This window comes from Oryza glaberrima, chromosome 2 (genome assembly GCF_000147395.1).
Source record: "Oryza glaberrima chromosome 2, OglaRS2, whole genome shotgun sequence".
In the NCBI taxonomy this organism is placed as follows: Eukaryota; Viridiplantae; Streptophyta; class Magnoliopsida; order Poales; family Poaceae; genus Oryza; species Oryza glaberrima.
In genome coordinates, this window is record NC_068327.1 from 31,475,787 (window position 1) to 31,500,143 (window position 24,357).

At 42.1% G+C, this 24,357-nt stretch overlaps 4 protein-coding genes across 4 annotated transcripts; 1 reads left to right on the top strand and 3 right to left on the bottom strand.

The window, feature by feature from the left end:
* The first annotated feature begins 4,216 nt into the window (after positions 1–4,216).
* Positions 4,217–6,579, top strand: LOC127763391 (metal tolerance protein 3). The gene is made up of 7 exons (XM_052288078.1): positions 4,217–4,436; positions 4,555–4,742; positions 4,872–5,070; positions 5,166–5,344; positions 5,501–5,651; positions 5,908–6,041; positions 6,180–6,579. The coding sequence occupies exons 1-7, from the start codon at positions 4,232–4,234 to the stop codon at positions 6,357–6,359; spliced, it is 1,236 nt and encodes a 411-aa protein (XP_052144038.1). The 5' UTR covers positions 4,217–4,231; the 3' UTR covers positions 6,360–6,579.
* Positions 6,580–6,810: 231 nt separating this feature from the next.
* On the bottom strand, positions 6,811–10,794 carry LOC127763392 (replication factor C subunit 3). Its single transcript, XM_052288079.1, has 9 exons — positions 10,514–10,794; positions 9,547–9,763; positions 9,068–9,147; positions 8,816–8,975; positions 8,546–8,627; positions 8,000–8,129; positions 7,820–7,883; positions 7,658–7,726; positions 6,811–7,025 (listed from the first exon to the last, which is right to left on the bottom strand). The coding sequence occupies exons 1-9, from the start codon at positions 10,695–10,697 to the stop codon at positions 6,926–6,928; spliced, it is 1,086 nt and encodes a 361-aa protein (XP_052144039.1). The 5' UTR covers positions 10,698–10,794; the 3' UTR covers positions 6,811–6,925.
* Positions 10,795–11,691: 897 nt separating this feature from the next.
* LOC127763823 (uncharacterized) lies at positions 11,692–12,740 on the bottom strand. The gene has a single exon (XM_052288619.1). The coding sequence runs from the start codon at positions 12,544–12,546 to the stop codon at positions 12,079–12,081; it is 468 nt and encodes a 155-aa protein (XP_052144579.1). The 5' UTR covers positions 12,547–12,740; the 3' UTR covers positions 11,692–12,078.
* A 943-nt stretch (positions 12,741–13,683) lies between these two features.
* On the bottom strand, positions 13,684–22,957 carry LOC127762451 (kinesin-like protein KIN-7D, chloroplastic). The gene is made up of 23 exons (XM_052286973.1): positions 22,588–22,957; positions 22,388–22,485; positions 21,193–21,282; positions 20,853–20,905; positions 20,320–20,385; positions 20,175–20,228; positions 20,028–20,087; positions 19,654–19,732; positions 19,399–19,466; positions 19,168–19,230; positions 18,981–19,085; positions 18,583–18,687; positions 18,369–18,476; positions 18,121–18,267; positions 17,693–17,875; positions 17,323–17,475; positions 16,913–17,134; positions 16,280–16,420; positions 16,070–16,195; positions 15,932–15,982; positions 15,225–15,272; positions 14,919–15,122; positions 13,684–14,363 (listed from the first exon to the last, which is right to left on the bottom strand). Exons 1-23 carry the CDS (start codon positions 22,866–22,868, stop codon positions 13,845–13,847), a joined length of 3,024 nt encoding a protein of 1,007 aa, XP_052142933.1. The 5' UTR covers positions 22,869–22,957; the 3' UTR covers positions 13,684–13,844.
* Positions 22,958–24,357: the final 1,400 nt, after the last annotated feature.

Sequence of the window (24,357 nt, forward strand, 5' to 3'; positions counted from 1 at the left end):
CGGCGGGTAGATCTCCTTCTTCACGACGCTGCCGCTCGCCATTGTCACCTGCTGCTGCGAAGCTCTCTTTCTCTCTCTCCTCTCTTCGGCCTCACTTCCTCTTTCTTCTTTCTTTTGGGCTTGACTCGTTTTCCTCTTCCTGGGCTGGCTCGGCCCGGTCTGACTGCTACCATGGACTTGGCCAGCGAGAGGCCGAGACATATTCGTATTCGGTCACAAAATCTTATATACTCAGCACCCTCTCTCAAATCAATCACAGCCGAGCCGCCGGATTATTGCGGCCAAAAATCATACGTGCAATTCAGTTCCAGTCTCAAGAATTCCAAAGATATATCATCAAGTCGATCACCAGCCATGGTCCCTCTAGAAAACCTACGCGACATCATCGAGAGGGCGACCCTGGCGCGAGATCTCATGGTACCCATCGCAAGCCAACTGATCTCCGAGGACAGGGACAGGTACAACGACCTCCATCGACATTGTGTCCTAGCCCAGGATTTCACGAACTTCCTCCAGAAGCTCAACAAGGTGAGCGCGCTCGACCAGGTGCGCACGGACATGGTGACGTTCGGTGCCATTGAAGCTATAGCCTTGTGCGAGAGGCCGAGCAACGCCTTGATTGTCTTTAGGGATGAAGACAGTGTAGCTATCACGGTCCATAGGCAGGAAGAGGTCGAAAATGGGCTCTATTTCGCGGTCCCGCCTCTCCACCTTGCCCTCCCATCCTGTTTCATCGAATCCAAAATTATCAAGGTACGTATTAGTTTGATCGATGTATGTATGCATGTATGTATGTTTCAATCTAATCTCTCCAAAAGTTTTAAAAAATAAACTAGTAAAGAATTCAGACTCTAATAACTTTTAAAAATATATGTTCTAAAATATAAGAGATTATCTGTTGTCCTATGTCAAACTATCCTAAGTTTAGTTTAATTAAGTTTTGTAAAGTAGAGTAATAACATCAAATAAATTATAAGAAATATATTTCATAATGATGCTTATTTGGTATCATAACACGTAAACATTCTTATTTCTTCTTTTTTTTCTATAACGAGGTAAGAAAATCTAAGGACGCATGGCACTAATGGCACTGTGCAATTTTATCTCTATTTTATGTAGAGAAAAAGAAGTTAGCTAGCAGGGACAAGTAATTCGATCTCTAGTACTAACAATGATTTTTTATCTAAACCATGCATAAATTGTTTATGAACAAAAAATTGTTATGCTATCACTAGAATCAATTAGGTCGCTCTGTATCCATCAGATCCGTCAAGTGAAGGAACCACGAGGCCAGCATATGATGCAGAAGCTAGCGCAGCAAGGGCAATGGTGGAGCTAAACATTGGAGTCTGCAGAATATCAATACCGTTGTGGATGCGGCCGAGGCATGTGATTGTGCCCAACCAGAACCTGAATTACCCGAGTCCTACGACAACGGCGACGACCACTCATCATGGTCATGGAGACAAAAGGTCACCATGGAACACCATTTTTCACACCAGTTTTACGCTGTCTACCGTGTCAGAACTCTACGGACCAAGGCTAGGAGCGGACGGTCACCTGTGGATGGATGGAGCCAGTTTCACTAGCTACTTAAAGGGCTCAGAAATCAACAAAGTATCCGTACGAGTTGTTCAACTGGCTCCACCAAATTACTGGATAGCGCTCTCGGAGCCGATGAAATGGCAACTAGCTAGGGATTGTTAACTTGTTAGACCATCAAAGTTCAAAGAGATTTTTGATTCTTTGTTAATAAGTGGAAAGGTGGAATCTAATTTCAAAGAATAAGCTAACTCTTGTAGAAATCTTACTGTATCAACAACATGTTATATCTTTCCATAACATATAAATAATCATTTACTGTAAATTAAGGGCATGTTCAAATTGTAACCAAAATAAACCTTACCAAATTTTGGCATTGTCAAAATTTTGGCAATTTTACAATATTGCCAAGTTTTGGCATGATTTCTTATTTATTTACTAGAGTTTGGTAAGAAACTAAATGGATGCATATATTTAGCAACTTTACCAAAAAAAAATGGTATGGTTTGAAATGACATTAATCTGAACAAGCCCTAAGATAATAATGTTCCCTTTGACATCACTACCTAGGCTGTGTTTGATTCTACTGGTTGGGAACTCCTTACTTCTGCACAGAAAACAGAGCAGTTCATTAGCGTGTGATTAATTAAGTATATTAGTTTTTTTTTCAAAAATGGATCAATATGATTTTTTAAGCAACTTTCGTATATAAACTTTTTGCAAAAAAAACATATCGTTTAGCAGTTTGAAAGTATGCGCGCGGAAAAAGAGGGAAGTGAGTTAGGAACCATGGGTATCGAACTCAGCCTAGTGTTACATCTACATCACTACTCCCTCCGTAAAAAAAAACGAATCTAACACTGGATGTGACATATTCTAATACAATGAATTTGGACAGAATTATGTCCAGATTCGTAATACTAGGATGTGTCATAGCCAGTACTAGGTTGGGGCCTCATCGGATGGAGGTATGGACTAAGGCTTGCCAAAGCCCATTGAATTGCTTATTGGGCTGAGGACTTTAAGCCGAATTGCTTATTGGGCTGAAGACTTTAGGCCTCATTAAGCCAAATAAGCCAATCAATGACTTTTCTTTAACTTAAGAAGAAAAGGCAACTTTGGCTTATCAGTCAAAGCTCTAGGCTAACCGATATATACTATATCAAAGATTAACCATATAATATCCAATATATATAATATATTTTTTCATGTTTTCCTTACTAACTGCCAAATACTGCAACAGTTAGACACATCATACATGACTACTCGTGTACTCAGGGATAAATGGCTAACATAATTTATGTTTTCTTACTAATATATTTTTCTAACCTAAATGAAGGAAGAAAAACAAATAGAACAGTGGTGAGCAGGGTATTGCAACTAGGGACATATAACGTGGAAACCATCGAATAATTGAAAACCCGTAAAAACCGAATCTACAAATTTGTGTAAATTCATAGAAAAAATTGCTACTACCTCTATCCTAAAATAATTCAAACTAGATAAAATGTGACATATTTATTTATCCGGATACATTGTTGTAGAATAGATCATATTACTAGGGCCCTATTTAAATTCCAACTTTTTTCTTCAAACTTTCAACTTTTTCCATCACATCGAACTTTCCTACACACACAAACTTCTAACTTTTCCATCACATCGTTTCAATTTCTTCAAACTTTTAATTTTAGCATGGAATTAAACACAACCTAGAAATAGATATATGCATGGATAGATTACTAGAAATAGAAATACATATATACCTTCCTTGTTGGTATGAATGTATTTCATGCATATATTTATTTCTAATAATCTTTTTACGAACTAGAAAGGTAGCCCTCACACGTGCGTGGGTTACCTTATTTAATGTGCGTGAAATTTTATTACGAATATCTATGGGTGGATGACTTTGTATTAAAATATTCTTTTACTATATTTAAACTAAAACTAAACATATTTTAATGTGCTCTGAACATTTTCTAGTTATAACCTTACAATACATATATAAATTCTAAACTAAAATTACTTGAAACCGTGCAGTGTTACAAATAAGTAAAATGCCCTAACTAAAGCTTCGCCCCCATGCTGCAGGCCTGTTTGACACAGCTCCAACTCCAGCTCCAGCTCCAGCTCCACCCTTCGTGGAGCTGAAGCTCAGCCAAATAGTGTCAGCTTCATCTAAAATAGGAGCGGAGCTGGGTGGAGCTCTCTCACAAAATGAACTGTAGTTGTGGAGCTGGGTTTAGATAGCTCCACAACTCTACCATAGACCTAACTTCTAAAGCTAAATTTAGGAGTTAGAGTTGTACCAAACAGTATATCAACGCGCGAGGAACTGTCATTAGGACATGCCGTCGAGCTGTCTCTTTGAGATGGCACCGGAGCAAGGAGACACTGAGGAAGCTTTTGTGAGTTGCTAATATTATAAACAGAAAATGGCATACCTCCTGAACTTTCTAGAAACATAGCTGGTAAATGTTAGTAAAAGAAACATCACTGTAATAAAATAGAATCCAGAAACTCCCCAGATCTCACTACTGAATGGTATAAAAATCAAACTCAAAATTCCAAAAAAATTCTCAAAAAGTGGAGGCGACCAGTTCATCCTCCGCTCGCTGCACATCCGACCCGCTCAAGTGCCCCCCCCCCCCCCCCCCCCCCCCCCCCGCGTCGCCGACGGCCGACGTCGATGGACGGCGACGACCGGCGGACCCCGCTGCTGGGCGGCGAGGGCGGCAGCACCCGCCCGCCGTCGCTGCGGCGCCGCGACTCGGCGCGCTCGCTGCGGAGCACCTTCCTGTCGCGGCTGCCCGACAAGGTGCGCGGCGGCGGCAGCGACCCCGAGCGCCCCGCCGCCGACGTCGACCTCACCCGCGCCAAAGGCCTCTCCCAAGGTAGTACCTGATTTCCTCGCTAAGCTCGCGCTTAATCCATGGAGGAAAGTCGCAAAGCTTTGTTCTACACTTCTACTTAGTGAATAGTAGTAGTGATTGCTTCTTCCCTTGTGAGTAGGTGAAAAGGAGTACTATGAGAAGCAGCTGGCTACACTGAAAATCTTCGAGGAGGTGGAGGCGCTGTGCATGCCCGGCGAATTCGAGTCGGATGCCGAGGTGCTCGAGCTCGAGGACAAGGAGCAGAAGCAGAGCGAGTCCGCCATGAAGATATCAAACTACGCCAATATCATCCTCTTGGTTTTCAAGGTGAATTGATTTTGATTTCTCGCATCAGGGTAGCAGAGTCAAGAGTCAGAGTGACAATTGATCGTTGGGACACGGATGCGAAAGGTTGAGAAGCACAGTTTGAATGATCCGTTTGGTTGGCATATGCAGGTTTATGCCACGATCAAGACGGGCTCCATGGCGATTGCTGCATCCACGCTTGATTCCTTGCTGGATTTCTTGGCTGGGGGTATCCTTTATTTCACACATCTTACAATGAAGAGTGTGAACATTTACAAGTATCCGATCGGGAAATTGCGTGTTCAGCCTGTTGGGATCATCGTCTTCGCGGCCATCATGGCCACTCTAGGTGTGAGATCCACCTCCATTAGGAGACTGATATTAGTCAACTGCAATTTGCACGCTAGAAGTTTAGAGTTATGAATATCTTTGCATTCTTTTTAGGTTTCCAAGTCTTGATCCAAGCTATTGAACAACTGGTGGAGAACAAGGCGGGAGAGAAGATGACACCGGAGCAGTTGATATGGTTGTACTCGATCATGCTTTCAGCAACTGTGGTGAAACTTGCCCTCTACATATACTGCAGAAGCTCAGGGAATAGCATTGTCCAGGCATATGCAAAGGTATACCTGCCTTGACTATATAATAATCAATTTTGAAGCAATTGCAGAAGAGCGTCACTTGATTTATTCGAACGCAAGAGTGAAACTATGAATTGCCTTATTGAACCGGTGAAAAACTTTGCTGCTCTAAAATTCAGTTGCCTTTGTGCCGCTCAGGACCATTACTTCGATGTCGTAACCAATGTTGTTGGTTTAGTGGCTGCTGTGCTTGGAGATAAGTTCTTCTGGTGGATTGACCCAGTAGGGGCTGTGCTACTTGCTGTGTATACCATTGTGAATTGGTCTGGAACTGTATACGAGAATGCAGGTTTGCCCTCTAGATTTCTTAATACTTCGTTCTCCCCTTTTTCTAAACCAGCTCTTTTCGTTTTTTTTTAACCAAGTGAGATTTTTTCATTAGCAAAAGAGTGAAACTGAAACGACTCATAAAAGAATGTGAACCACTTAACAAGGAAAATGATGTTTAGAGTTTAATGGCAGATTGCTCGGCCTCAATTGCACCAGTTGTCAATAGTTTTGGCACCACAAATCTTGACAGTTTGTGGTTGTAAATCTTTATGCAGTTACACTGGTGGGTCAGTGTGCCCCTTCAGATATGCTGCAGAAACTGACATACCTCGCCATGAAGCACGATCCACGTGTGAGGCGGGTTGACACGGTTCGAGCTTACAGCTTTGGAGCTCTCTACTTTGTCGAGGTCAGCCATTGCAGTTATTCAGAATTACAGATTCTGCACCAATAAGTTTGTTTTTTTTTTTAATTTTTCGTGCCACTCCATATCTTCCTCATGCTAGCCAATACAACTTATGATATTTCTGATAATCTGAATACACAGGTTGACATCGAGCTATCTGAGGATATGCGCTTGGGTGAGGCGCACTCCATTGGTGAATCGCTGCAGGACAAGATCGAGAAGCTTCCAGAAGTTGAGCGTGCTTTTGTTCATGTGGATTTTGAGAGCACTCATAAGCCGGAGCACAGGGTTCGGAGCAGATTGCCCTCTACTGAGCCTTGAGCCCTTGACAGCTCCAGTTTTACCCTTGTGCAGTGTACTGAAATTCTGGTACTGTAGTACAGTCTTCCACTGGTTTGGTTTGTCGCTGAGGCAGCAGAAGGCTTATGGTTACACGTACACGGTGACGGTAGGTCGGTAGCTGGCTTTTGGGTAGAGGAATCTGTATGTCTGAGTGAAATAATACTGGATTCGCCATTTGGTGCGTTTCCTTTTTTGTTTCCTTTTGGCTGGCCTGCTTCCTTGCTTCGTAACTTGACCAAAAAGTTCTGGCCGTCGCAAAGAGCTGGAACTGTGAATACATTTTCTACTGCATAAAACGTTAAACGCATCATGCATCACCTACACGGTTACACCTGATAGAATTCGGTTACAGTTCAATTACAAGGCACTCCCGAGTCCCAGAAGCTAGCACGTCGAGCAGACAGACCCTACAGATAAAAATTCTCCTCGCCATGCTTTTAAGCTTTACGCTAACCACATGCTTATAATAATAACGAGCATTGCCGCGTCATTTCCAGATTGAAGTGGCAGCGAAGGGCAACAAAATGATCATCACCTTGCTGAAATTAGTGGGCAGCAGCAACCATAGCCGTGCGAGCACCCGTGAAAGTTGATATCAGCGCCCCCAGCTGTAACTTGTCATTGCAAGCAAAGCTTAGCCGGTACCTGCACACAGAGACGCCATGAACAACGTTTGCCATCTTAAGGGAAAAGGCCATAAATGGTTATACTACCTACCTTTCCAAGAAGACTAAAGGCTAAAAATATTTGGAATATTTCATAATATTAATCAGTTATTATACTTCCATAAGTATTCCAGATAGCCAAAGGTCAACTTTAGGTAATTGCATCATGAAAGCAACCCAAAGACTCATTTTCCCCCCAAATGCAAACATTCCACAAGGCACAAATAAGCAATTCCAACATGTGAGGTTTGCTTAACAACTATTGCTTTGCAGTATGCAACCATTTAACTGTAATGACTAAATTGTGAAACACATACAATAAAGTATGTTAGCTGGTTTAAATTATTTATTATTATTTTTCTTACGTAAGATACTCCATACTAGTTATTTGATGTGGATGACACAAATGACTATCTTGAAGCATATAATATGAATAAATCAGCAAAATGTTCCGTCAAAGTTTTGAAAAAAAAGGGTACTGAGTAGAAAATCAGCCAAAAATCACAAATGATTTATGATCAAATAAAATATTATATGCAAGTTCTAGGTGAACTAAGCAAGGCACACTAAATTTGACAAGTAATCAACTTTACAGCTGAAAACAGGACGTACTCGATATCAGCCAGATCATTAATCAGCTTTATGCGTACATCAGATGGCATCTGTATTTTGAACACAAACCTGCAAGAAATTTCTTTTGCGTATTAGGAGAAGGTTTTAGAGGATTTGAGGAATAAGAAGGTTTAGAGATATAGGGCATGAAAGAGGGCATACATAGTGACCTCCCGTATGATATCAACCAAGGCCAGTCCTTTTCTCATCTTCATATCAGATATACCTGAAGCAGATAGGACAGTGTTTTCACAAGACTGACAGCAAAGAACAAATTGCACAATTCATGTTTAAACCATGAATTGTAATTGTTAGGAGTATGACTTTGATAATTAAGAATACATTTGAAGCTGGTTGAAAATGATTCATTCAGCAACCAGTATGCTATCTGTTCAATGTCTTTCGGCATGGGGTTTCCTGTGCAAAGGTACACAGCTTCCTCTGTTATTTGCTTAGATGCCATGTGTGTTGACTGCACATAAAAGGTAAAGCAAATCAGTGTAAAACATATATATATATATATATATATATATATATATATATATATATATATATATATATCAGTTCATTGTACAAAAACAATTAGTATAACAAAACAGGTTTTAATGGTTTGGTTGAATAATTTACAGGCATCTCACAAGTAAATGATGTGATATCATTGCCAATATGGCATGGATTAGCTAAATCTAGCATCACATGTTCTTGTTATGAAGTGAGGGATAAGTATGGTTCATCCAGATCTATCTTAACAGGCAAAATTTTCTTGTCTATTCCAACACAACCCCCATGCACATGGGCCTTTATGTTTTTCATAAACTAAATATAATGATTAATGGTTAAAAAAAAAGTAGGTAAAGAATGCTCAGCAAACGCTTATTCACACATAACCTGCAATATGTTCAAAGCCTTCCTCATATCACCATTACTTAACCGCACAAGGGCTGTCAAACCACCGTCATCTACATCAAGCCTGCAAGAACACAAAGATGTGGCAACAAAAATTTAGACTACCACATTAAGATAGTGACACAATGATATTATTTCAAAACAAAACCAACTGAATTCTCAAGTCTCAACAGTCAACATGAGCAAGAAACTTGACAAGAGAAACATATCGAAAGTTCTAGTATAATCTGCAAAGGAGCATTAAGTGCTTACCCCTCGGATTGTATTATATGTTTAAGACGTTCCCTAACATGAGTGCCATCAAGGGGTGCAAATCTAAACCTGGTGCACCTTGATTGCAGTGCTGGAATGATTTTGTTCACATGGTTGCATATCAGCGCAAACCTTGTGCTCCTTGTATGCTTCTCAATGACTGTAAGATGGTGGAGATTAGAAGATGTAGCTGAAAGAAAAACACAGCAATATTGTGGTAACACAATGAGAAACTCTGAACAACAGACCAACCTCTTCGCAATGCAAACTGTGCATCCTTGGTCATGGCATCTGCTTCATCCAATAGAACCATCTTAACAGATTGCTTTGCTCTACGCAAGATAAATATCAGATATATGAAAAAATTGAATTAAATTGTATACCAGATCTTTAGTAATGCAAATTATGCAATACCAGTAGCTCCAATAAAGCATAAGAAAACAAGCATAAAAAAGATCCATGAGACAATATGCAACCTCCATGGGACTATTGGCTCACAAGATGACTGCATAATGCATGCTAATTACAACAAAGTATGACCACTCATACACAAACAACAGGAACACTCTCTCAACATGCATTTCCAAACCCACGATAGATCGTGTATAGGTAGGTCTAGGACCAACAAAGATCAAATCTGGTATATGATAAAACACGTTCCCCCTTATTAGAAAGAAAATACTACTCAAATATCTTCCCAAAATAATAACATCAAAAAATGTAAAGCATACCCGAAAGAGAGACTGCGGGCACTTGCGAAGTCTTGGATTTGCTGCCTTACAACATCAATACCACGCTCATCTGATGCATTGAGTTCAAGAATCATGTTGCCATACTGTGACCCATACAACTTCCTTGCAACGGCCAGTATTGTCGATGTTTTCCCAGTGCCCGGAGGCCCATAAAGCAACAAATGTGGAAGCCTGTTCTCATTTGTAAGCCTATCAACTATAATATAATGAAATGACACAAAATCATCAGATTAGCTTAATGGTCTAAATCAGAAATTAATAAATAGGTCGAAACAGAAAAAAAATCGCTATTTACTTCTAATAATGTGTCAAAACTCAACAACCCAAAATATGTGACAGCTTACAATAAGCTAAATTTGGGAGAGAGAGAGAGAGAGAGAGAGAGAAATATCAGCAGGTCATTATATCAGATACTAAAACACCTCACTACCTAAATGGCTAAATATAATACAGTCACACAAAACAAGCAGAAAACCCAATTGCATGACTCAAATGACCCCAGGCTCCTAACAGGATGCAACATAGAGGAACAACTAAGACAAATATGGTGAAAACTAACCATCACAATTCATGGCACCAAGTTAACAACAGATCACAAGCTGGAGCTCACTAGCATGAATTGCCAAACCCCCTGAAAGACCAAATCAACCGCCAAATCCTAAATGTGGAGCTGGAGGGGAGACATGAGTGTAGAACCACAAAATCCCCATCATGACACTAGCAAATAGATAGTGATTATTCACAAAAACAAAATAGCGATACTACCTACAGAAATCCCGTGGGCTCGCACCACCTCGCCAATAAAGGCAAAACAACCCCCAAATCAGTAACCCAATCGAGTCGCTCCGCTCCTAAAACCCTAAAACGCCGAGCGGCAGCCACCGACTACGCAGTAGCTCAATCATCGGCGCAGGCGAAACCAAAGGGGGGAGCGGCGGAAGCTTACTGGTGTCGACGATGTCGCGGTGGGCGGCGACATCGCCGAGGGATTGGGGGCGGTACTTCTCGACCCAGGGCGCGGCCCTACCGCCGGGAGTGGAGGAGAGAGGCGCCTTGCCCTTGGCGGCCGCCCCCGGCGGCGGCGCGGCGGCGTCGATGTCCATCGGAGTGGCGGCGGTGGCTCCCGCCATGGCGTAGCGCAGAGAGAGGCGGAAACCCTAGAGCTGGAGGAGGGAATGGGGGGAATGGTTGGCGCCAATTCGAAACCCCTCTCGCGGCCTCGCCTTGGCGAGGGGAAGAAATGGAAGATGGTCAACGTGGTCAGCGATGCGGAGGAGGGTTGTTATCTGGGCCGATTATGGGCCCAGCCCATTTAGCCGCTGCAACTGGGCCTTCGAGAGTAGAATTAGGGGAAGAGGTTAATTAAATTTCCAATCACCATATGTGAATTCGAATTGTCTTATTCAAAAACATGTGAGTTCAAATTTGAAGTGAGTATAGTCAGTTTAGTTCAACCGTTTTTAAATTAGCGAAAATTGGCTATTATAACTCATGATTAATGCAGTGCACAAGCTGAACAGCCACGCTAGAAGCCTTATCTGAACCCATGGTAAAAGACGTGAACAGCCACGATAGGGGAAGCTGAAAGTGCAGATGTGTGAAGAATAATCTGTATTCTTTTTCATCTTTTCTGCTTTTCGGCAACATGTATATATACGGGAGTAGACGGCCGCTGCCCCGCACCGTCATTAGCGCAGAAAGCAGCTTTAGCCGTCCATCAACAGCCGAAAGAAGAGAGAGACGGTGCCAGGTTCTGAACGGAAAGTCAAGAACGAGATTCCATCTTTTCTGTCCTTTATTAATCTTTTCCATGCTATTTCCCATGTTTGATTAATTAACATACTGATAACAAACGGCACATTTCTGTCGGTATTGAGGTGTTTGTTTATCAAATATTCTGGTTTGGTATCGGATCTTCAGTCCTTTTCTAAAGAAGTGTACCGCACTACTTGGCCACTGTTGCCAACATGATTTACATGCCAGGCTTGTGCTCACTGATAATTAATTAAGGAGAAAATGCTCTAAAAACGTTTAGCAAACTGATCTGGGTACAGTCAACGCAGTTAGTTACCAAACTGGTCGAAAGTTGCGATTTGTTCGTCTGAGAAAAAATAATATCGACTTGATTTTGAACTGTTCTTTATTTATAGCACACAATAGTGTGTCAGTGTCACAGTATGCTGCTGCCATTACATTTACATCCAAGATTAATTGATACTGTAGTTATTAATGCCTAATAGCTCAAGACACCAGAGTCCATACAGTCCGGGCTCCAATGATCATGCAGCAAAAATATCCCCTACCTATCATTTTCCATTTTTCCTCTTCTCCAGCGGTGAAGCCAGTGATGAGTAGAAGTAACAGAGTAACTATACTAAAATGGAGCATACATGGCTCGGCTAGGTTTCATCCGTGGAATGAACCGATTCAAAGTTTTGAACCTGCACCTGCTAATCGATCGATCGATTGATGATCTTTGCAAATTTCATTGCTCTCGTCGGTGATCTCGGCTCACCGGCGGCGGTTGACGAGCGGGAACCACCAATCTTGGAAGCAAGACTGGTAGGAGATGAGCAGCAGCACGAGCGCCAACGCCAGCGCGACGCCCCACGGCGAGGAGCCGTCGCGGCGCTGGTCGTACCAGCCGCCGCCGCCGCCGCTGTGCTCCCCTACCAGCGGCGCCATGAGCAGCGACGAGAGCCCCGACCGCCGCCCGCCGCCGCCCGCGGCCGCCGCCCAGTACTGCATCGCGAGCAGGAGCAGCAGCGGGGACAGGACGACGACGACCCGGACCTGGTCGAACAGGCTCTCCACCGCGGACTCGCACCGCGAGTAGAGCGAGGCGGCGCCGAGCAGCGACGCGGTGGCGAGGAAGATGAAGAGGTGGAACGACGTCCCCGCCCCGTCCGCCGCCTGCCGCGCGTCGTAGCGGTAGGACGACGGCGCGCCACGGTCGTCGTAGTAGCCAAGGCTCGCCATGTCTACAAGGCTACACCTCCTGCTGCGCTGCTGTTCTTGCCGGCGCTGGACGAAACTCTGAAGCTGCAAGGGAGAAGACGAGATGGCTGCTGGTTTATATTGGCGGGAGAGAAAGGAATAACAACACTTGCGAGAGAGAGAGAGAGAGAGAGTTGAGCCGCGCTTTACTTGGCGGGAGGGGGATTCCGCGATTCCTTCACGAGGGAGGTGAGGTGAAACGCGAGAGCGGACGAACCGCGCGGCGACGCGTGTGCCGCCGCCGAGGCGTCGACCAGTCAGCTTGGGCTTGGAAAGCGTCGCGCCTCTATTGTCCTACTACTACGAGAGCAGGTACAATATCAGCTTATAAGTAAGCTACAAACATATTTTAAAGAGATAAAAAAAATAGCAGAGCAATGGACTACAGATCTATAGCTAGCTGCGCACGAACTCTAAGACGTAATGTGTGTATGGCAGGTGGGACCAGATACTAATAGTATAGAAAGCGACTATTATATGAATTCAATATTACATTGGCTATAGATGATTTGGAGCTAGTAGTGAACTATAGTCACTATACTATTAAACTTACTCTGAACGGATGTGCCTTTTTGTTTTGGAGGCACTTGGCGAGTTGGCGAAAAGGATCTTTTGCGATGAGGCGATGACCATGCCACAATGGCATAGACGGTGAGGGCAATGGCTGGCAAGTTGGAAAGCTTTTGGAGAACGGTGCGGGTGACTGGGTTGAGTATGGTGATGAGGCCTTTGTTGCCTACGGGTTACACTGTCACTTGCACACTTAACTGTGAAAAAGAACCCAATGGTCCAGTCATATAATCAGCGTTAAAGAACACAAGAGCACATATAAAAAAATTTTATCTAAAAATTTATTTTTATTTTTGGTTTATTAGGGAAAAAGCCAAACGATTTGAGCCTGAAAGAGAAGTAGTCTCCTATCTACACCCAAGCAACAAAGTGAAGCTTTGCTCAAGGATTAGTACAGCGCTGCCTATGAACTACATATTCACAAACCGATGTTCTCCCCAAGTGCAGGATGGGCAGAGCCAATACATGTTAGTAGATATATTTGGTAGGGGCACCAGTGACAGGAGAATCCAAAAACCCATTGCAGCAATTATGGAAGCTCTCAGCACATCAGCCCAACAAGACCTCACAACTTTGATCAACCGGCGAATATACAAGATGGGAACTAATTCACACTGCAACAGGAAACCTGGTATAAATCTCTTATCTTACATACAGACGTACCCAAGCCAGTCGCACTACTAATAATTAATTAGCCTAGAGTTATGATGTTACGAGCCAATATATTTGGTGTCAAAATCCTCAAGATCATGGCCTTGAGACTTTTTCAGTTTTGCCACTAGAACCCACATGTTTGCAAGTTCACTTTCCAAGAAGGCTTCCTTTTGCTTCGACTCCTCAATTCTCCTTTGGAGTTCTGCTTCCTTTTGTTCCTTCTCCATAAGCACAGCTTCTAATGCCTTTTCTCTCTCGTAGCCTGCGTTGTTGTCTCTTCTTGGAGCTGGCTCATGTCGTCTACTGATGCTATCCCTCCTAGTACCTCTCAGTCCACTGTTGGCTCTACGCGGGGTTGGACTTCTCACCGATGCCAACTCAGAAGCAAGCTTCTCGTTTTGGTTCATGAGCTTGGTGACTTCTTCCGACAACGCTTTCAATTCAACTCCCGCAGCCGAAGCCAAGCCTTTCGCGTACGTGCTTTCCTCTAGTAGCTTCTGGTTGCGAGTCTCTAGTTGAGCTTTTACTTCAATCAGCTCACACACCTTCTGCTTCAGCTCATCAATCTCAACTGACTGAAGGACACCCCCCAAAAGAAGTAAGTTAAATGTGCAAACCAACCAAGTCATAGAGAGGCAGCACCATAATGAAGAGCAAGATTGCTTAGAACCTCAAATGGTACAAGCAGAGATCATTTTGAGTCATATGGTGTAAAAATAAGAAGCTTCAATAAATGTTTTTGAAATCTACAGTATGCAAAGATTATGAGATAGTGCTTGCGTGAAAGTGCATGATTAATGATTTGGGATAACTGCCTATTGGAACAGATCAGTTTAAACTGAAAATCTGATCCTCGCTCCATAACACAGGGTCAACTGGCCAAGATAAACTTTTTGATCATACTAAAACAATGTTTTCTTCGATGTCTGTGTTGCTGTGGGGAAATAGAAGTGTGCATAGTTGTGAGGGATACAGTAACAATTTGGTGTTAATAAGCTATTATATGGCAAGCAGACATAGATTAACTGAGGAACTTAAATTTTGAAGGAGGTTCTAAGTGGTCTAGGTTCTGATCTGTTGGCCCAGTTATGATATGAAAGGAAGGCAAAAGAAAGAAGATAGAATTAAACCTGTGGTTCTTTTGGCGACGTTTCACCAGGGACCTCTCTAGGAACTGATAGTTCTTGATCAGCATGATTATCAGTTTCATGGTTAATTCCTGCATTCTTCTGCATCATAATGCTATTTGACAGTGAATCCTTAGCTTGAAGAGCTTGGTAAAGTTGCTCTTTCAGGTGAGCAACCTCCTCTTGTAATTCCATGCATTCAGTTGTCTGGCAACAAAAGAAATTCAGAGAAGCAATACGAACTGATTTCAGTTATCCACCATTCAACTTTCAGCAAAAAAAACAAATTGATTTTCTAGCACATCTAACCTTTTCATTAAGTTGGTCTTGTATTACTCTGTTATCTGCTGCCTTCACCTGCAATAAAAAAAGGGGAAAATGAAGCTTCACAGACTAAACTTGTTGTGCGCATTCACATGATAGAAACAAATGCGCTGTTCTGTTCATAACAAACCACACAAAGCTGTATCTAATTATGCACATGTATAGCGAAGGGACAAGACCAATCCTGATCTGAATTTAAACCATCCTAAGTTCGTGAGGGGAGTAACAATTTGTTTGATCACCATATGTTCCATGACAATAGAGTAATATTGCACAACAAAGGGAATACTATGGATGAACAAACTATTACATACAATTAGAATATTATACAGTCAATAAAACTAATTGAAAGTTGTATATTATCTAGCATAGCACAATAATCTGCTACCAAAAATTGGTGTGCTAGACTCAGTTGCAATAACTTTGGAAGGAATCAAGGAACTAGTTTTAAAAATTGGGTATTGGCTGATAAAAGGTTTGCGGCGATGACTCCTGTTGCATGCAACGTAGTGGTGATAATTGAGCTTGAAACTTGATAATACTGGCTGTGCATCATAAATACCTCATAGGAAGTTTACAGTTGATAAAATTCATATATATAAGTTTCTCTTCTCTTTTTGGTTCATGACTTTTTAATAAACCCTTGTACAATACACATGAAAGACTGCAAAGTGCACAAACTTTTTCAGTACCTCGAGATCAAAGGATTTCTCGTTGAGTTGCTCAAGCAGTTCAGCATAAGACTGAAAAACCAATAATAAAACCATCAAATTGTTTAATAGAATACTTGGAACAAAACAACATGAACCGAAGCGAATGCAGGATGTTACCGGAGTAAGTTCTAACTTGTCAGCCATCCCTTGATTATTTGAGATGGAATGAGGTATCTGCCTTTCTAAAGACGCTATCTGATGCTTCTTTCCCTTAATTTCATCATTAACCTTCTTCATTTCCATCTTCATATGTAAAGAAGATAGAGTTTCAAGGTGAAAAGCTTTTAGCAACATACGAAACTGAATATCAGGTAAGGTATAGAGTACCTGAATCTTCTCATTATTTGGGCTCCTTCCAGCTTCCTCGGTAAGGCGCTTTAGGACACTTGTATGAAGTGCAACCTCCCCTGACAAAATCTTCAATTGCTCTCTCAGTAAGTCAACGTGATCTATTGTTTTTCTGCTGGCCTGTCAACATATCACGCATCAAAATATGCCAAAAAGAAGTCCATAGTAAGACATCATGCTGTTTATATTACATCACTAGGATTTGCAACTATATTAATCTTCTACCTGTGTCTATAAAGAAGTCCACACTAGTAAATATTTGAGCGGTTTAGTTGTCTTGGTAATGCTAAAAATGCATCATGTACCCCACACCATGTGCCATCCATGTATAGCACTTCAAATTTTAAATTATGCTCTTAGTTAATACACGTTAGCCAACAAAATATACTACAACAAACAAACTTCAGCTGTTGGCTATGAGTTCAAAAATAACACATTATAAACCAGTATGCCAATCATGACTCATTAGTCGATCAAAGATTGTTTAAAAGTGGATTGCTGGTTTAAAACTTTAACTAAGTCATCCTTTTCTGCTTTAGATGTATTTGTTTAGCTGATATTTCACATCCGACAAATTTTGGCTTTTAATTACCAACAATGCATGTTACCTACCAGAGGTGTTTCTTCTCCATGAAGGCTGTCAGTAGCGAATTCCCCATGGCCAATGCTAAAGAGATCAACCGATGCACTCTCACCAACCAAAGAATTTGATATTCTTGGTTCGGAAGGAAAATTAACACTCTCCCCAATAGGTGTTGAAGGAGCAGTTGATTTAGTCAAACTGGACTTGTCACCTTCTGAACTTGTCAGAATAGAAGCTCCACCTTCACGTTTCTGGACAATAGAACCATGGGAAAATGTTCGTGTGAATCAATTATTATTTCAATTTTAAAATCAGGATTGGTGCACATGAGTTCATCTATATTGTAACAATTCATGACGATTGCACTTGCATCTATGTAAAAGATAAATCAAAAGAATTGAATAAATGGACTATTAAGAATTGCCCAATTTAACTATACCCGAAGTTTAAACCAATTAAGAATTCCTTTCCGATTCTTTTTCTCCTCCTTCGAATCTTCAAGTGTCATGCCAAGTCCTTCAACAGGAGAAAGTAATTCATTGCTTTCATTATCCAACACGATATCACGTCTTTTGTAAGGTAGGTACGCAAGCTGCAATTTGAACAAGCAAACTTTATCATACAGGAAGTTACCCATACTAACTATAATGAGGAAAAAAATAAAGTAGTAACTCAAATTTTCTGCAAACACACTAAAACAGAGTCTGCCGATTTATTGCCAAAAGTATCTCAGTAACAAAAGCAATTATCGAAAAAACAAAAGCAAACTAAGGTCAAAGTGTAACATGTGTTTGACATCATAACCATACCTCCTCTTCCCCAAAAGAATGTCTTCTTCTTGGTCCAGGATGTGGAGAAAATCTAGAAGTTTGTGTCGCCTTAGTGGAGACCAAGATAAGCTTTGTGAGACGCTGTATCCTTGCAAGCAAAGCAGCTTTAGCTTCCTCCTCTTGTTCGAGCCTAGACTGCAGCTTGACGTTACCATCTTCTAGCTTTTCATATGATAAACAAACTCCAGTTAGAATGATACATTCATACACCAGCAAAGTGAACATGCAACATTATATAACTTGTAAGTATAATATTATTAATCTACAGCACAGTTCAAGCAGACAGGAGTAGCTGAAGACAAATCTGTAAACAACTCAGTTAATAGCATAGCAGATCTCGCATACATACAGTTAAGCATAATGTGAGCAGCAAAGGGGCAATTGCTATAAGACAATAAATATTCCACCTTTTGTTTCCAAAGGATGATATTATCTTCTCCGGCATCCTTCACTGGAGTGCCAGTAATAATACCCATTTTCAGCTGTTCTAGTTCTTCCTTTAATCTGCGAATCTCATTCTGGTATTTCTTTATTAAAGATTTTTCATCTATAATCTGCCCAACATAAAGAAAGATTCAGGAGAATATGTCAGAAATACTTCATATGATATTTGGCACAAAAATAATGGTTAAGAATTCCTGCTAACATAACCTACTTTGTTTTGTGATGCTTGGACCTCAATGCGTTTTGCACGGTGGGCAAATTTCAGTGTATTATGAGTCTCTTCTGAGTTGCTCGATGCTGGAGTCACTGTACAGATCAGCTGCAAAGTATAATAGAATGAAGTTGTCAGACATCCAAATCACATTGAATATTAAAAAAAATACATTAGCTTTAACCACCATCCCAACTGATAATGAGCAACTTACTGAAACACGTCCTTGACCACTCAAGGATGACTGAAGTAGACGTGTTAGTTTTGAATCACGAAATGGAATATGTGTAGCTTTTCCGTCAGTAAGTTTCGATATCACCTGGAATACAAAAGGGAAAAAAGCTTCTTAACTTCCAACCTATGATGATAACCTCTATAACAGATTTCATGGATCATGACTTGCGGCATTATTTTATATGTAAATTGAATTCATTTAACTGGATAATAAATGCAAACATATCAACAGAAAGTCAAGCAGTGCAACAGAACACATTGGAACTTGGAACATATTATGTCGAATGAATAGCAAAACAGATACAACCACCCATTATGCCAGGATGCAAAGATCTTCTGATGTACAGCCAATGACTGGACAGTAATCATGAGACTTACAGTTCCAAGTGTTAGCAAGCTTTTATTGATATAAGATCCTTCTTTCCGGCGTACTCCAGTAGTTTCTGCCCTTGAGCTCTCGGAACCTGCCAGATCGATGAGGTTCTGCAAATGAGTGAGACAACTAAATAATCAATACATGATTTTGGCAGTATGGTCAAGAGATAACTGAAAACCTAAAACCCACCAGTTGTGAGAAGGTAACTGCCTCGCCTTCATTAGACTCACCACAAGGGCTGCTCTCTACAGTCTGTCAGATAACAAAACGAAATGAAAAGGGAGAAGGACATATCCTGATATCTAATGTTCTTCCACTAGTGAGAAGTATATTTTGCATGCAATTTATAATCTTGCAATACAGCAGTGCAAAGGAAATATCAATGTTTCGAAGTTATATAAAGATATCTAAAAGGATTACCAGTGTGAAAATTGTATGACTTCTGCTACTAAGTAGATTGAAGTTAGTGGATCCAACATGTCTATGCTCTGCAAAGGAAATATGAAGGATCTCCATTAGTGAAAGAAAACTTTAAACCATGATCATTTTTATTACTCACAATCCTGATAGGTTGCTTCTGCAAATAACTAAATGTTAATCATGCTAAAAATGAATGGCACAGCTGGAATAGTGAACAAGTTGAAAGATTCTAAAAGATGGTAATCACAAGAAGACCTTCTCCAGCAGCAATGAGGGATAGGGCATGTGCAGGAGATAATACTACTTCTTCTTTGATACCCTCAACAAATGTTCCCTGAAAAAGTAAATGTAGATGAACTATCAGTCAACTGTATAAAAATGATGCTTTAAATTCATTCAAAATTCTATAAAGTTTAAGAATGAACTTCAAAGCATGCTACTATATGGGGTATGAAGTATCAAGAGATACATTTCCCACACAGGGGAACAAATGAACAATGCATGGCACCATTGTCTCTAATGACTAAGCACATGCATGACAATGTTTACACTTAACTTTACACTGTTTTTTTACTCTACACATTTGAAGAACAAGACATAGCCATATTAAGTGAAAATGCACATGTTACCTGAGGATCCTCTCTAATTCGTAAGTTCTGTCCAGCTGGATTGAGCAGATCATTGACAACCTAGATTCAACGAACCCTTAATTAGAGCAGCACAAAACATGAATATGTGAACGATGCAATGATACAAATATGATTGCAATGACAAACCTCATTGTAAATTTCCAAGTATGATACACGGAGAAGAAACTCGCGATTTGGTGTCTACAATGGTCAGACAGTGACATAAGTGTACAGTGCATAATTGCAAGTTAGTTTATTTGTATATACATGATGGGTCCATGTTTAAAATTACCTCTTGTATAATGCTAAATGCGTCTTTGACAGCCAAAGGTATGATCCCTGGGGATCTTTGATCTCCCTGGCCCAAAAGAACATGTGCATCAAGATATAGATGAACATTTGAAATATAAAGGAACCAACCTATATTGCACAATATAAGCCTAGCCACATATAAAAACGAAAAGTAAACTTCAACATGAGTAAATTGCAAATAATATGCTGCAGATGGGAAATGGAAGCTGCCTATCTCTGTGAATGGTAACCACAGTACATTTAAAAAATTACATGGTGATAATATCATATTATCAGTAGCATTTAACATGTGACATTTTGATTCCCTGTCTTATTTGCTGGACTTGGGACTTAGAGAGGGTCAGATAAGGCTGAGTTTTTATTAGAAAAGAGGAACACATAACCAACAAGCAGTTATAATAACTTGACTGCTTCGTTTTTTTTTTCCTGGATGCACAATATGGTTATACTCTGAAGCCAGTAAAATCTATGATTAAAAGATTAATAGAAACATGAAGCTGTAAGTGTTCTCACATGCATTGTGTGAGTCTTCCCGCTGCTTGTAACACCATATGCAAATATTGTACCTGTGGCAATAAAAAACAGAAACATTTATACATCAATCTTTGCTTGAAACAAAAAAAAAAAAGAATCCACCACCACATTCTATCAATGAATGGTGTGCAACAATAAATAGCTTATGAACCAAACCGCATATATCTGTATCGCTATAATGTTTAGAAGATATCTCATAGCCATAGTATCATGGCATTCTGTAAATACAACCCAAGCCTTTCTTTTCTTGAAAAGTTAGCTTGAAACAGTAAACAAGCTGTTATCATGGCCCTATATAAGGATAGTAAAGATCAATTACCATTTACTCCCTCCATGGCACCGCTGACAACATGTTGAGCAGCAACATCATATACCTGACGGGTTGTAGTAGTTGGTGCAAAAACCCGATCTGAACAGCATACTATATTAGTCTCTGATCAAGTAAATTTGAAGGGGGATAAAACAATATACTGATAGCCTTAGAATAGCCCCTTAAATAATATTCTCTCTTTTCATGAGATGGCATACATACTCGCTTGACTAGCTCATTTTATAGAAGAATATATTGTTTTTCATTCATAGGCTAGTATATGGAAACAAGGTATGCAGAAACTCTTTTATTCCAAACAACAATTTTGGTGCCTTAACCAGAAAATGTCAACAACTGATTCCCAAAAATGGAGAGTATTGTGCAAAGTTATATATGTTAAAGTAAACTATTGAAGTCCTTCACGCATCTGTACATGTGTCGATTCACATTTTTATAAGAAAAATTATGAATAAGACTCCGTTCCATTAACATGACATACTGCCAGTGCAAAACCTCTTATAATTAGCACAACTCTAGCAAGTCCAACAGTGATGAGCCATTGAAGTACAAACTCAATATTCGTTTGTACATGAATAGAACAAGTTATATTACCATGTTAACACTTGTTTTTACAAATAGCCTGTATGGAGCCACAGAATACAAATCAGCGTACAGATTATGTGTTAGTACAGGAACAGCAGGTCTGCAAACATAATTTACTCCCAAGTGTCCCAGTACACCAGTTGGCAAAACTACTATATTGAAATGAGAAATAAATATAAATTGATGAAGTGATATTGAGAATCCCAACAAGTAAACCGAACACTGAGCAGAATTGAGCATAATCTTTTAGGCCTTTCTTTCTATTGCACTGCTAAGAACAGCTGTAGGTCCAAGTCGCAATACAGATTTGAGAAGCATTTCCGGGACACTAATTTGAGTGATACAATCAAACTGGCACGAGATAATTTCAGGCATCCAAGGTACCCACAAAAAAACAAGGAAGTATCACGTTCACAGAACTCCTTCTAGAATCTAGATATAGGCTAGAGGACTCACACCAATCTCACCTAATACTCCAGCCTTATGAGAACAGCGATCGTTTGGACAGAACTCAACTAAATTCGCATATGCCAAACGAGGTGATGATCAGAATTCAGCCAGCAGAGCGCCAATGTCAATGCCACCAAAAGCAGGCACGTACCGTAAGCATAAGCAACGCTGGGATTCTGCTCGCTCCTCACGACCGTGTCGCCGTCCGCATACCATGCCACCTCCTCCCCTTGCCGAATCTCGCGGGGGCTTCACAAGCGAAAACCAAAACTCAAATCAAACTGCATTCCCCCAAAATCCAAGCGCGACCAAACGAAACGCCACCACCACCATAAGCAAAGCGAGACGAACCTCAGCGGCCGGAAACGGACGGTGACGGTGACATTCTCCTTGGGCGCCGGGTCCTCGTCAAGCCCGGCGAACAGCGGCGACGCGGGCCCGTCGAGCGAGAGCTCCGGCGTGAGCCGCGACGAGGACGTGGTGGTGGTCGTCGTCGACGTCGGCGACCCCGACTGCGGTATCGGCAGTTGCTGCTGCTGCTGCTGCTGCGGCTGCGGCGAACTCCTCACCACCGCCACCGCCGCCGCCGCCGAAGACGCCCTCCGCTGCCGCGAAGCCGGCCGCGTCGCCATTGCCTCCACAGCCCGAGATCTAGCAGCACGCGGCGGCACCACCACCACCACCCGCCATTGGATCCAATCCAAGTATCCACCAAGCTAATCGCCCCCCCCCCCCCCCCCCCCCCCCCCCCCGCCGCTTTATGCGGGATTTTTCCTAGGGCTCCCCTTTTCCCTTTCCGTCTGGCTCACTCCCCCCCTTCACTCGTGGGTGGCGGCTTTCGGATGGCTTTCGCACTCACGCCTTTTTGCTTCCGTCGGAAGCGATACGGGAGGAAGAGGAGGAGGAGGAGGACGCGGACGCCGCTGCAAAATGTAGAAGAAAAGAAATCCTCCCTCTCTCCCCCTCTCTCTCTCTCTCTTCTCTCCAACTGGCTCTTTTGGTGGGTTTATTACGCCACGGGAGGGAGCAGGACGGGGTGGGTGGGTGGGGAAGAGGAGGCTGACAGGTGGGGAGGGCGCTGATGGGTCCACATGTAGGTGAGTAGATGTTGACTCGTCGGAGTCACTGGGGTAGGGGTTTCCGTGGATTTTGATTGGTTGTGGGCGTTGGGGTGGTACGGAACGGAAGGAGAGGCCTCTCTCTTCTCTTCCAACTGTTGCGTAGGGGGAGGCGACGGTTTACTCCGGTTTGATGATGATCATCTAGCGAGATTGCTGTTTTTCGAGTCAGTGGTCTCATTAAGAAAACGTACTAGTACGACTGTACGAGTGGCAAGTTTATCATGGTAGAGTAGTAGTAGACTAGTAGTTTGATGAATCAAATAATGTAGTACTACCAAAAATATGGTAGTACTATCATAAGCCTTGTTTTGTAAAATTTCATAGGAATTTAATCTGGCCCTGCTCGGCTGTCATGTTGGCAGCTGTGACAGGCCCATTACCTGTTTCACCCCAAAATTAAGACGTGTGATGCGAACGTTAATTCTTCACTTTAAATGCACAATGGCGATGGTTGTTTCTGTAAGTCGCTGTTAGTAGATCGCACTGTTATGGTGGTGGTTGCGGTTGTGCTGGACGAGTGGACTCCTGGACCAGTAACATCATTCTCCCTCACAGCCAATCGATACTCCTTTTGCGCCCATTTCTAGTTGGTGCAATAATCTCCATATATGGGAACCTAATACATATGCTCCTCTCTTAATGCGTCACTTACACTGTGGCACACCGAAAATAACACCTCTTGTCCCGTATCCAGGCACCACGCGCCGATCCCATCTCCTGTACCCATCAGCGTTGTCTTTGTCGCGCGCGTACGTAGCTAGCGTAGTAGCTACGGCCTACGGCCTGGGCGCGTCGCGCACCAGCGCGAGCGGGCGCGGGCAGACAGGACGAACGTATCACGGCGCGCGCTCCCGGTTGGATGGATCCCGCCGATCGAGCGACAACAGTGCCAGGCGCGCCGCGCGCCCGCGCGTCCCGTCCCCCCATCATCCGTGTGCCCGCGCGGCCGGTCGTTTTCCAACAGCGCGGCGCTAGCTCGGCCGCATCCCCCGGCGCCCGG

Coding starts and splice junctions, on each gene's coding strand:
- LOC127763391 (XM_052288078.1), top strand. CDS start 4,232: ATGGACGGCGACGACCGGCGGACCCCGCTGCTGGGCGGCGAGGGCGGC. Junction 5,652..5,907: donor AACTGTATACGAGAATGCAG/GTTTGCCCTCTA, acceptor ATCTTTATGCAG/TTACACTGGTGGGTCAGTGT. Junction 6,042..6,179: donor GAGCTCTCTACTTTGTCGAG/GTCAGCCATTGC, acceptor CTGAATACACAG/GTTGACATCGAGCTATCTGA.
- LOC127763392 (XM_052288079.1), bottom strand. CDS start 10,697: ATGGCGGGAGCCACCGCCGCCACTCCGATGGACATCGACGCCGCCGCG. Junction 9,148..9,546: donor GCCCGCAGTCTCTCTTTCGG/GTATGCTTTACA, acceptor TATCTTGCGTAG/AGCAAAGCAATCTGTTAAGA. Junction 7,727..7,819: donor ATCATACGGGAGGTCACTAT/GTATGCCCTCTT, acceptor AATTTCTTGCAG/GTTTGTGTTCAAAATACAGA.
- LOC127763823 (XM_052288619.1), bottom strand. CDS start 12,546: ATGGCGAGCCTTGGCTACTACGACGACCGTGGCGCGCCGTCGTCCTAC.
- LOC127762451 (XM_052286973.1), bottom strand. CDS start 22,868: ATGGCGACGCGGCCGGCTTCGCGGCAGCGGAGGGCGTCTTCGGCGGCG. Junction 19,231..19,398: donor GTCATACAATTTTCACACTG/GTAATCCTTTTA, acceptor GTTATCTGACAG/ACTGTAGAGAGCAGCCCTTG. Junction 16,421..16,912: donor ATGGAGAAGAAACACCTCTG/GTAGGTAACATG, acceptor ATATGTTGACAG/GCCAGCAGAAAAACAATAGA.